General features: G+C 40.4%; 1 protein-coding gene across 1 annotated transcript in view; it reads left to right on the top strand.

The window, feature by feature from the left end:
• The window catches only part of Pde4b (phosphodiesterase 4B), a 538,982-nt gene that overhangs the window by 93,704 nt on the left and 432,239 nt on the right, over nucleotides 1-13,039 (top strand). The window contains exon 2 of the mRNA XM_040757097.1: nucleotides 6,576-6,688. Coding sequence (XP_040613031.1) covers nucleotides 6,647-6,688 — 42 coding nt within the window. The 5' untranslated portion in view covers nucleotides 6,576-6,646. The remainder of the gene's footprint in view (nucleotides 1-6,575; nucleotides 6,689-13,039) is intronic.

The following is a 13,039-nucleotide window of genomic DNA, read 5'->3' as shown; positions in this document are numbered from 1 at the left end:
CACGGTGTGAACCCTGAAGACATTCCACATCAGCTACAAATACGGTCTGGAACATCTTTCTGGTCTAGTGTGTGCTGATGCCAGTCATAACTCTGGCAAACCCTCAATTCTCTTCTAAACAGACTCTGGGTGGAGACTGGAAGGGATGTGAGAAATGTTAGAGAAGTGGGTCACTGGTCTAGCGAAAATGAACAACCACTTCTAGAAAGGGGTGGAGGTGTCTTCATTAAAGTGAAGGATGCTTCTATTTCAGCTAGAAAAATGAAAGGGCTTAAATCAATATACTGATTATAAAACTTTTACATAATGAGAGTATAATGGTACCATTAGGTAGCCCAACATTTTGCTAGATGTAAGAAGCAGTTAGCACTTCTAGGACTGAGGAAGGAAAGTAGATGGTGGTGTGACAAGAGTCTAAGAGGGCAGAGGAGGGTACCAGTGCAGGAATGGGGCTCTAAAACGGGTCACCAGATTCTGATGAAAGGTGTCATAGGACTGATTCTACCTCACCTAGCGGGAGTGCTCACAGGAGGAGGAAGTACTCCTCTCCTCCCCAGCTCTCTTCTAATTATCTACCAGTGAGCTTCAATCCTAAGGCAGCCAGCTGTGAAGAGAAGCTCTGGTATGTGGTCTGTGGCATCTCAGTATAACACAGCAGAGTCTATCATGTTCTGCTTGAAGCTGAAAGGCACTGATTAAAGCCCGATGCATCTCTTTTCTTCACTAGCCACATAATGCGGGAGACTTCTCTCTTGAGGCATCCTTGAGCAGGGAAATAAGAGAGGGAAGAAGAGCGAAAAATGAAAGACAGAGAGGCGACTAGGGAATAACTGCAAAGAAGCGTAGACCTTTAGCTCCTACCCTGGGCTAAATTGACACTGGCTTTTGCACCACACCACCATGCCATTACTTCTATCCAGAGAGTAGATGTTGAGGCAAGGGGAGTGTGCCAGTTAAGGGTTTAAAATAAACCAGTAGGGTGGGGACCAAGAAGATGGGACATTACCTTTTCCTTATGCAGAAGCTCCTATTGACTCCCAGGGAGCCAGCATTTGCACACCACCCTGGAGAAGGCATGGATGCACAGTGTGACTTTGTCAGGGAAACAGTGGCACTTGAAGGAAGATTGCAGTCAGAGGTCCAGTTAGAGGATTAAAGGGGACTTTTGCTCTTGCCCTTGATTCTGCTTTGTCACAATGTAGAAGAGTGGAGACAGCAGGGGAAAGGATGAAGGACCTCCACCTTCTCACTGTAAGCTGTGCACACCAGCTGCTGAACTGGGGAAGGAAGAGATGTGAGGGAAGGCAGTGATGAGGCAGTGGGGTGGGGGAGGGTGTTGCAGACTCAGACTGAGCTTTGTGTGGGGACGGGAAATAGATTTGACATCGCATATGGAAAGTGGTATTCGAGTAAAATTAAAATGAGTTCGTTTCTATCAGAGCTCTGCCAAGTTCAGAAGGTTACATAGACCAACAACACAATGAAGCAAAATTTTATTGTGCATCATCTCCAGAATAAAAGATAACATTTAAGCAAAGAAAAGTATCATTCCTCTGAACCCTGCATAGCACCCTTATCTCTCATTTTCTGTTTGACTTGGTCTAATGTAAGAAAGTGGTGTGGGCTTTTAAAATGACTGTCATTGTCTATCAAAATCCCAGTCTTCCCCCATGCTCATAGCAATAACTAACTTGGTAAAGTGAAATTCACAGTGCTGCTAGGTAGCCAGCACCCCTTCACTCACTATAGCCTTTGAATCTCTGTGGAGAAAAAGCACAGAGTAAGAGGCCAGCTATGTAAACGACACCTCATTCCCTGAAGCTCAAAGAATGCTATGAAGGAGATGAACAAGTTTCAAAGGACTTTGTAAATTGTGAAATACATAGAGAAGTTATTTTGAAATGTGTCACAAATACAGAATTTTAAGAGTCATTATCATGGAAACTCAGAAATACTATATGTATATATAGTATATATGTATACATACATGCATATACATAGATATGTTATTGTTGTTTGAGGCAGGAGTCCATTATGTAGCCTGGGCTGGCCTGCTTTGAACTTGGTATGTAGTTGAGACTGGCCTTGAACTCTTGATCCTCTTGTCTCCACCTTCCATGTGCTGGCTGGGATTGCAGACATGTGCCACCATACCTGCCAAACTCTTTTTAATTTTGGTTTAAGTATTTTGCTTTTTATGAAGCATATGGTTGTCTGTTTATTGTGACACAAATGTCATAATTGAAGAATATTCTCAAATGAAGATAATCCAGCCCATTATTTGTAATAGTTACTTCAAATCCAAGGCATTTAAAACTTTCAGTATCTTTCTAAACCATCTCCCTGTGTTATTGCACTATTAAACATACTAACTTATTCAAAATTGATAACTTTAATTTACAAGAGTGGACAAAATAAAAACATAAAGCATCACCTCACATGCCTCACTTTGAAATGATGTTAGTAAGATCCAGTCAGCTTACCATGAGTAGTGAATGGACTTGCTTTTTGCTTAGACAAGGTTATGAGTATGTGTCAAATGTAAGAGATAATGGCTTTCTCTGTGACATGAAGGTGGGAATCATACATGACATTTTGCTGTTGGGTGTTAGTGTCAGCTGCCTCCCAGTTAGGCTGACAGAGTGTGAGTCCATGTAAATATACTTTATCATGTTGACTCCATCACCTTCTCTTATGTCCCTTCCTCTCTCCCCCATCCTCCTCCTTGGTCATTTTGGTCCCCCTTTCCCTTTTATGTCTTAGTTATTTTTTCTGAGGAAAACATACTTAGAAGTAGACTTTTGGTCCTAACCAGAGGAATGTGTGACTTTGGGCAAGTTCAGTTACAGATGCCTGACTTCTTCACTTGATAAATGTGTTTCATTTGACCATTCACCTGAGAGAGCTGGAGTCATGTACATGAATGGAGAAGTGGCCAAAGGGAAATCTTCAAACTGGGCCATCCCAGTTGAAAGGCAGCAGACACTGACACTCAGCAACATAAAATTTCTATCTCCTATGAAAATTCCAGCAGAATCAACATCACTCCCCATGAGTGAGGATGTGAAAGCATTCCTGCTTCCTGAAAGTCACATGAGACAACTGAGCTGCTGAGTCATCACGAGTGGACTGAAGTCACGCAGAGATAGATTTTGCTCATTTATTCCTTGAACAATATCTGTTCAGAGCCTGCCTATAGACACAGAGTGACGACTTATAAAAGGCACTATACTAGGCACAAGGGAACAGGGGAGGATATTTTAGAATGTTCTCAGGTTATGCAAAGTCTTGAGAGCAAATCTCTCCCAGTCAGAACACTAGAGGGAAATAGGCTGTCTTCCCAATGGTAGTATAAGACAGATCATTGCGATACTATTTACAAAAGATATAGCCATTGGGATACCTTGAAACTGGGAGCGGCTTTCAGTACTGCCCTTAGAGTTGTGGCCAACACAAGTGACCTCTCTTTCTTCCTGCCCTCTGGTCTCTGTCTCTATGGTCTCTATGAGTGCTTTCCACAGGCTGTAGGAATCCCAGAGTCAGCAGTCCACAGAGACCACAGACAGCATCCCTGCAGAGCAGCTGGGCAGGAATGAGAAAGGGAAGAGTGGACCAGGAGAGTCAGATGAGGAACATGCACAAAAGTATATATCTCTCCTATGTGCCTTAAAAAATGTAACATGTTGACTTTTTTTGTAATTTGGTAAACTGCCATGTAATTTACAGTCCTGCTGTTTCCTTGGTAGGGTGAGTACATTGTTAAAGGTGCATAAATTTGTACTGCAAACTCTAACATTCAAATAATTCAAATACATAAAATTTGTTTCCACAGTGATGGCCTGACAAAAGTACTCTAGTTCCTCAAAAAGATTTAACAGCATTTCCAGAAGCATTTTATCTTTCTTTTTTTTTGTTTTTGTTTTTGTTTTTGTTTTTTATCTGTGTACATGCTTGTACCCCAGGAGAAGGCATCAGACCTCATTACAGATGGTTGTGAGCCACCATGTGGTTGCTGGGAATTGAACTCAAGACCTCTGAAAGAGCATGCAGTGCTTTTAACCTCTGAGCCATCTCTCCAGCCTAGCATTTTATCTTTCTGCCTGTAGGTTTTCTTATCATATTTCCAACCATATGTGCTGTAATCTTAACATTAAATTCTGATTTATCATCTATATAACTAATGCCATTAATCAAGTTTTCTTTTTAAGAGTCACCTATCATCTATTGATTATCTCTGTTTCCCATCTATCTACCTTATCTATCATGCTTCTATCATCTGTCTATTTATCTATCTATTACCTACCAATCAACCCATCTGCAACCTCATTTATCTATTCATATATTTATCTTTCATGTATCATGGTACTGGGAGGTGTTCCTTTATATTTTGAATGATATATTATTCTGTACTATCTCCACTAGACATATTTTTCTCATTATACAACATCAAGAAAACCTCCTGCTTATCTAGTTCCTACTGTTAGCGTTTTACACAGCCCTTTAATATTCTTGCTGTGTTAACATTTTCACAGACTTTGACTTATTGAGTATCAACAAGTCCTCTACCTTGTATTTAGGCCCAAATTTAACTGGTGTTTTAGTTTAGGAGTATGAATTTTTTGTTTGCGTCTGGTAAGCCCTGTAGAACTATCAGATAGACTAAAACTGCAGTGTAAGTTCTTTCCTTGCCAACTTTTGTTCGGCTTCAAGCTGCCTCTTACAATCTAACCGTAAACTGCTGCTTTTTGGTCTACATGAGAGGAGTGTATTATTTATCTGTCTATCTATCTGTCTATCTATCTATCTATCTATCTATCTATCTATCTATGTATCATATATTGCTGTAGACAGAGACAATTCTTTTCCTCAGCATGTTGAATCAAACACCTAAGTGTCTGTAGGGTTTCTTCTCTTGCAACCTACAAAGGCAAATCTCCTGACTCCCCTCGCTTCTTCTCTGCAGCATCAATTTCACTGCCAATTCCTGCATAATGTAGTCAAATTAATGTGTTAGGAATTCAACCCTGGTTTCCTGGGTGACTGTACAATACCACTACTTAGCATTCCTACTCACGTAGCGGCAGTCCTATCGTGCTTTTAATCTATGTATGTCTTCATGGTAGAGAAGCCAGGCTTTCACATCAAGCATACATTAAGAGATGAAATGTATAGAGTGAAAAAATAGACAGGAGGTCTTGAGCTCAGCAACAATGCGCAGCATTTTGAAGCCAAGATCTCATGGTGGTCACTTCTGGGATCTTCTTATTCTTTCTTTTTCCTTCCTTCCTTCTTTCCCTTCTTTTTTTAAACACATCTGTTTTTTGTTAAGTTCTACAGAATCAGAATTCCTTGAATTATCTTGTCATATGTTGTGTGACTGGACTTTATATTCGAGCCTCTTTTAGTAGTCTTCACAAGCTAGTGGTTGGCTTTCCTCTGGAGCCTGTAGAATTAGGTAAACCCTTAAATGTTAGTATTACTAAGGTTCCATGTTTCTTCCGGTGGCCTACCTAGATAAATGTCATGAAATGAATCATGTCTACCACAAATGGCTTGATGTGACATAAGCCAGGAAGTCCCACTCTTTCCAAGTATTGTTTACTGAAGTTACCTCTGACAGTTACTGCTTGTGTGATTTCTATGTAGGAGGAGCTGACACTAATGGTGAAGATAGAGATTGTTTTCTTCTTTTAAGTGTGCATTTCCTCCTGTACCTTGGATTGTATTAGATTGCCTTATTTGGAAAGTACCAGGGGGTCATAGTCTTTAAATTTTTGATTTTTGCATGGCTTTGCCTTTTTCCTCAGATCAAATAATTTTTCTGACGCTTGGTTCTCTTATTAGGCAAAAAGGCATGAGCCAATCCCCTTCTTTGTCTCTCTTTCAAGTGCTTTACCATCAAGCTGCCTGACCATTCTTAAAACACGATAGTAATGTTTTATATATTATACGAATAGCATGAAATATTTTGTGGGAGAGTACTTTTTTTTTGAAACAGTATTTCTCTGTATTTCTTTGGAGGTTGTCCTGGAACTCATTCTGTAGACCAGGCTGGCCTCAAACTCACAGACATCTGCCTGCCTCTGCCTCCCAAGTACTGGGAGTAAAGGCATGAGCCACCAACGCCCAACTGGGAGAGTACTTTTTGAGTTATAAAGACTTATACAGATATATACTAATGTAATTAATATTTTTGAGACAAGGCTTTACCTTATAGTTCAGGCTGTCCTAGAACCTCCTGCCTTTGCCTTTCAGTGTTGGGATTACAGATGTGTACACCATGTCTGGTTGTGTAATGTTTTCATATTCTTTATGATCGTTGGTATCCAGGGAGTATAATTGCTACCTCCTATTCTTATTCTCTTCTAATGAATATCTTTGTGCCAGTTTCTTGGCTTCTTGTATCTTTTCAGTCTGTCTTTTCAGGACATGAAGTTTAACTGGCTTTTCAATTGTGGTACTTGCTTGTGTATGTGCACTATAAGCATCCTGAGTCGCTTGAAAGAGTGAATCACATGCCTTTATTTAACTGTGGCTACAGAGATGAATTTTCATTTGTGTTTTTAATCCCCCAGGTCTAATGAGCCGCCAGTAAAGCTGTGCTGAAAAGCAGAAGTCCCCAGAGGAGCTGGTTCCCACAGCTACGATGAAGAAGAGCCGGAGTGTCATGACCGTAACTGCAGATGATGTAAGTAGTGGCGGGGACAGCTGCCACATGCCTGCACTTTGTTCAGTAAATAAGTTCCTCCAGAGTCCCACCCGAAGTCAGAGAAGGGTGGTTCATACTGTCACTCTGTGGCTTCATGTTCTCATGACCTGGACCCAGCACTCTGTGGAATGGGGAGCAGGAGTAATTCTCTTTTTGCCACTTGTAGATGGGTTGATTAATGTTCGCACACTATTCTACCATCCGCTATGACTGCACATATTTTTAGAAATGTGCAGCAAACTCCTGAAAGTCACTTCCCATGGTAGGGTAGTTGGCACTGAGAAGGGTGTGTTTTGTCCACATTCACTTGGCCCTTTGCTTACAAGTGTTCCTTGGACCAGCAACGTGAGCTTCACCTTGATGTTTATCAGAAACGCAGAGTTGCAGGTCATAACTCAGGCCTGCTAGTCATACTGTTTAAGAATGATCCCAGAATGTCTGTCATGGTTGAAGTCTATAAACATACAGTCTTCACAGTTTTGGTTCTGGTCAGCTGATATTGTTTACCTCCTTGCTGTCAACTGACCACTCCTTTATTGGTCTTTCATTGTACACCCTTACCCAATTAGTCTTTAAGATTGATGTAAAATTATATATCATTAATCAGACGTGCAAAAGGAAAGTAGAGAGGGAAGAGGAAAAATAAGTGAGTTCTTTTGCTTTCTGTAAAAAGTCAGAGGAACAGGGAGTTTGCTGTGCCTCATTTTACCTTTAAGTTCTTATTTTATAGATGGAAGGAAAGCCTGTACAGGAATTTATTTCGAAGTGGTGTAAAAATCGTATCTTGGGAACTTGCCCAGGCTTTCAGATGTCTCTCCATTTGTACTCTTCTTTTAATTACCAGGCATCTGAGTAGAGTAGGGAACTCCATATCAACTCTGTTGTATCAGAAAGCGATAACAGTGTAGTGTTGGCCTGGTTACAGGCTATCCTTTCCACCAGCCCCTCCTGTGGTGTACTGATCCTCTTCTTGGGTCTTTGGCTCTCAGTCACACATAAGCTTACCTTTTACGTTCCATTTCTTATACTGGTGATGGATGGTTATGTTTAGATGGCTGTGCTCTGCTTATAATGTCTACAGGGAAACTCTGGAATGGAAAACTCTTTTTTTTTCTTAAAAAAGATAATTGGCGGTGCCTCCTAATACAATTTATGTACCATTCTGATTTATTTTTTTTAGCATTCTGATTCTTTCTAAAGGTTAAAATGGGGCAATGTTCATTACTGATGGGCAAATCATTTGTAATGGTTACCTTCCTTGTTTCAGTTGCAGGATGCCTGACAAAGCAACTTTAGGATGGAAGGATTTGTTTTCCTTAGTGATCGTGGTGGCCAAGGATGGCATGGTGGTGGGAGTCTGAGGCAGCTGGCCACATTATGTCCACAATCAGGAAACAGATGAAAGCTGGTGATTAGCTATCCCTCCACCCTACCTTTTTGTTAGTCCAGGATTGCAACCCATGGGTTGGTTTTTCCCACTTTTAGGGTGCCCTCACCAGTTAATGTAATTCAGATGATCTCACACAGACACCCAGAGGCTTATATGCTGGGTGATTCTAGGTCCCAGCAAGATAACCATTGAAACATTTTTTTTCGTTTTGTGATGTATTTTTAGAGAAATAATGCTGATTATCTCTAAGGGAATAAGGGAAACTACCACAGTTAAAAGAGGAGGAAATCCACTTGTAAAAATATGCAAAAAAGAAGGCCATTTGTCATTTATTATCAACCCCATCAAAACCACAGTGGGTAAATAGTATACAGGTTTTATGTCATTTCATCCAGGGCAGGGCCTAGACCCTCCTCCAAGAGGCCAGGCTGAGAGAGCATCCCTCATTGTGGGATGAGCACCCAAAGTTCATCAATAATTTTTATATAAAGTACATGTTAAAATGGTAACATTTTAGGTATATTAAACTGACTTGTTAAAGGCAGCTTTTATTTCCTTTGATTCTTTAAATATAACTCCCAGGGAATTTAAAATGACACATTTGAATTCCAAGCTGACCTCATTTCTAAAGGACAGTGCCAGCCAAGGTAGCACTTCCCTCTGACACCCAGGCTCTCAGCCACAACACACATCATGTGTTTCCCAGTCTCCCTTGTCTCACTGGAACAACAGAAACGTATATTTTATGTAAATCATTCTTAAATTAAGCTTTTACCCTTAAATCAGATACAGTTTGGTATATTTTACTTTAACTTATCAAATTTTTATTAAATGATTTAAATATCCACCCCCATACCATATACACATTATATATGCATTGTGTATCAAATATGGCTCTAGGTTCTGAAGGGAGATTCAGCAATAAATAGCACAAGCTCTTGTCTACTTTGGCCTTACTCTCCAGAAGGAAGGTGGAAATAAGTTAATAAATTACAAAACAATTCCAGCAGTGGTAAAGGCTATAAACAGGTCAATGGGGAAGCAAAGAATGACTGTGAAAGCAGAGGATTTATGTCAGGTCAGGACCGTGTGAGGAGAAGATGTGTAAACAGTGAGGTAGTGGACTGTAAAGATATTGGGGAAGAATTTTTAGTAAGGGGAGAAGGGTAAGTGAAAAGACCTTTAGTAAGACCTTAGTTCAGGCTTGGGGCTGTGGGAATACATGAATGAATAACTACAGTTTTGTTTTTGTACACTCCAAATGCACTAGACTTTCATCAGGTGACAGTAAGACTTGTACATGTGTTCACTGTTTTATATTTGAAAATTAAATTATAGAGGTGAGACATAATTATGTGCAATCTAAGTACTAAACATTGAAATTAATCATGACTAAAGACCTTAAAAGGTAGGAGGGAGTTCCAGGTCCTAGGAGGAGGAAAGAGGAATATAACTGAAGACTGAGAACCTGTAACTACATGTATAGGTGAAAAAGGAGGGAAAGATAACTTCAGATACACATATAAATATAAGTTATGTAAGACATACAGTTTAATATGTAGGTATCCATATATTGTACACCACCCCCACCCCCACACACACCTCGTATATGTGTGTATTAGAACCAAAAGTCAAACCTCCATAGTTATACCCAGGTTATTTCATGTTTCTAATCATGGACATGAAGACATTTCAAAGAATAGAAAGCAATGAATAGGAGTGGTTAAGGTTTCCTCTAGACAAACTGCTCTGGTAATTGGTGATGACTGCTTATGATAAACCATATTTCTCAAAGACACACTCTTTATTATTGTCTAATGGAACACTATGACATTTAGCTTTGATGGGGTCCCTGAATGTCACTTGGTGCTTTTCCTAACCTCCATCTCTGACATCATAAGACTTGAGAAACTGGCCAGTGGTATAGAGTGAATATGAATGCAAGCACATTGTGTGTTCCAGGAAGACCTTACCCATACTCTAACATGAGTATAACTAGAGAACTGAAAAAACTAGAAACACTTCAAAACTGATGAGTCAGATGGCAAACCAAACACCAGGCAGCAGTGAAACATTGCCGAGGCAGCACTGTGCCCACCCCGGGAGTGTCAGACGTTCTGACTTGACTTTGAAATGAGATGAAGACACAGATCAGTCCCTTGCCCTCAGTCCTGAGAGGCCAATTTAGCTTTTTCTTTGTGATAACTTCTGTAATTTTGCTGGCAAGAATGACTTTTAAACAAGTAGTTATTCAGGAATATGAGGAGAATCAAAAAGCAGTTATTTCTTCAAGCATTATTTAGACCTAAGGTAACTTTAGGAAAATATGAATTTTGAAAATGTATACAAAATTATGATTATTGGAGATAACATTAAAATTAATGTTCCTATCCCCCAAAGTAGTTGATTTATGAGTAGGTTAGAGCTGATCAGAATTATGATGGCTAAAAATAGAAAAATCAGGTACAAATCACAAGTTCATCCATTGAGAAGTACCAAATCCAATTTTGAGGTTGTTAGTAATTTGGGTAGAGGAGCAGCCTATAAGTTGTAAGTATAAATACAGAATTTGGGGTAATTATAAATACCTCTTCATATATTGCTCTGATTGTTTTGAGAAGAATACAGTTTTCAGCATTTAATTTAGTTTCTGAAAAGCTGTTCATTATGTTTTTTTATGGTGATATGTTTTCACACCCACCAAGGGATTCTGAAGCAAATTCTTTCGATTCAAAGAATGAGTCAAAAGCTGTAAGTTTTAGCTTGTTGGTAAATTAGTTTGAGTCCTAGTTTGCTCTGCATTGCTGTGATAAAGAGTATGACCAACCAGAGCACTGCTGCAGTTCAATCAAAACAAAGCCAGCACCCAGAATCATAAATCAAATCCCATAACTCAGTGTCCTGCACATCATATTTACTCAAGATCTTCTGGGCTCCCAAGGAATTGGGCACCTCTGCTTTCCTGGCTCTGCCATCCACAGCACACACAACTTGTCTCATAGGCTTAGGCTGTCTCCATCCCATACCTGCTGCTATACTTGGTGGTCATCCCAGAGCCATGGCACCTCAACTATCCTGTGATCTCCACTGCAACAGAGGGTATGTGTCACCCAAAGCCTCTCCAGGTACCTCTTTAGCGACCCCAGCCCTTCAATGTGGTGCCAAGTTCAGTCTCTCCCACAACCCTTTAGATCTTGGGGTTTCCATTGCAGCAGAGGCTGCACCCTTATCATACCTCTCCTGACCACTCATAGTGCCAAGCCTCAACTACTATTCAGGGCTCCTTCATTCCAGAAGCTCTTGTGCCACCAAAACCAGTAGAACATGGAGCCTCCTACTCATTACCAAGTTCAACTGCCGGTGTTAGATGCAGTCTTGGCTCTCTTGGGACAATGTATGTGCTGACCCTAAAGAAATACTCCCCAGGAGATTTCAGCTCAGTGATGCTGGTCTCTTCTTTGTCACAGGTGACTGATTGTTCATCTCCAGCTAACCAGCATCCACTGTCCCAGTAAAGCAAAGGTTTCATTCCCATGGTTTTTATTTTTTGTTAACCACAGATGTTTCTTCAACCTGAGCTGACCAGAAACCATGGATTCTTGATATAAAATATCACATCAGCAGCTCTGATGTTAGAGTGTTTGAGGAACTCTCAAATGTCCCTCTGAAGATTTACAAGCCAGGCCTTCGCCATCTCCATTGTTTTCAGCATTCTTACTTTCCAAGCTCCCACAAAACAGCCTATTAAACTCTAAGGGCTAATGACTTTCCCAGCCCCAGGTTCCAAACACTTCTAAAATCCTCTCCAAACTGCATTGTCCAGTTTGGCACAGCAATATCTCATGATCTGGGTACAAATTTCTATCCTAGCTTGCATTGATTGCTGTGATAAAGAGCATGGTAGAAAGCGACTTGGGGAGAAAAGGCTTACCTAGCTTGTGTGTTCTGATCAGTACCCCGTGAAGGAAGTCAGGCAGGTAGGAACCCGGAGTCAGGAACTGAAGCAGGGACTGTGGAGACATTCTGCTTCCTGGCTTCTTCCTGTGGTCTGTTCAGCTTGCTTTCTGACACAACCCAGGACCACCAGTGCTAGGATGTCACTGCCCACAGTGGACTGAGCCCTTTCTCGCTAATAAGGAAAATGCTCCAAAGACTTGCCCACCTGACTGGTTAGTCTGACAGAGGGTCCCTCTTTCCAGATGTCCCAGCCAAAGCTGAGATGACAAAAAAAAAAAAAAACTTGCCAGCAGTATGTGGAAGTTGTGTGTGTGTGTGTGTGTGGGGGTGTTGGGTATGAATTTGTTATCTATCCAGTGGAAAGCACCAAGAATCCATTTAGTCCATTTACTGCTGTCAATCCTGGCTGGTAATGTTTACTTCTCCTAAAAGAGAAAAATACTCTACACTTAATCAGAAAGCCCTGGTGTCTGGCAATTTAACTAAATGGTGTCTTTATCTCTTTACTTCGGGGCAGTGTCTCTTATGTATAGTTGAGACCTTGCCCTCCAGAAAACTGTAATTTTCTTTACATGCATATTTGATACTGAATGTAGGATTTTTGTCCTTTGGTATATTCTATATTCACCTTCACTGTTCACTAAGATTTTGTATACTCTGTCTCTTTAAGGAGTTTTTAAGTATTTTAATACACACGTGTGCACACACACACACGTGTCAGGTTTTCTTTCTGTCTCTAAGCTCTCTGTCATACACAAACACACACATACACACACACACTCACACACATCACCCCTAGAATGCAGCAAGCACTAGAGCTATAATGTATGCAACTAATTATTAAGCATTAAACCTGATCCTGGTGCATTCTAGAGCATTTCACACTCTGGAAGATTCTAGATTGTGTCAATTCCCTGTCACCAGGTAATGCTTATGTTGAATTTTAAATAGATGGTATTTCAAAATTATATGTCAAGTATAGG

This window comes from Mesocricetus auratus, unplaced genomic scaffold, assembly GCF_017639785.1.
Source record: "Mesocricetus auratus isolate SY011 unplaced genomic scaffold, BCM_Maur_2.0 Super-Scaffold_100014, whole genome shotgun sequence".
Classification (NCBI taxonomy): Eukaryota; Metazoa; Chordata; class Mammalia; order Rodentia; family Cricetidae; genus Mesocricetus; species Mesocricetus auratus.
Note: the sequence above shows the minus strand (reverse complement) of the source record. Positions and strands in the feature narration are given on the sequence as shown.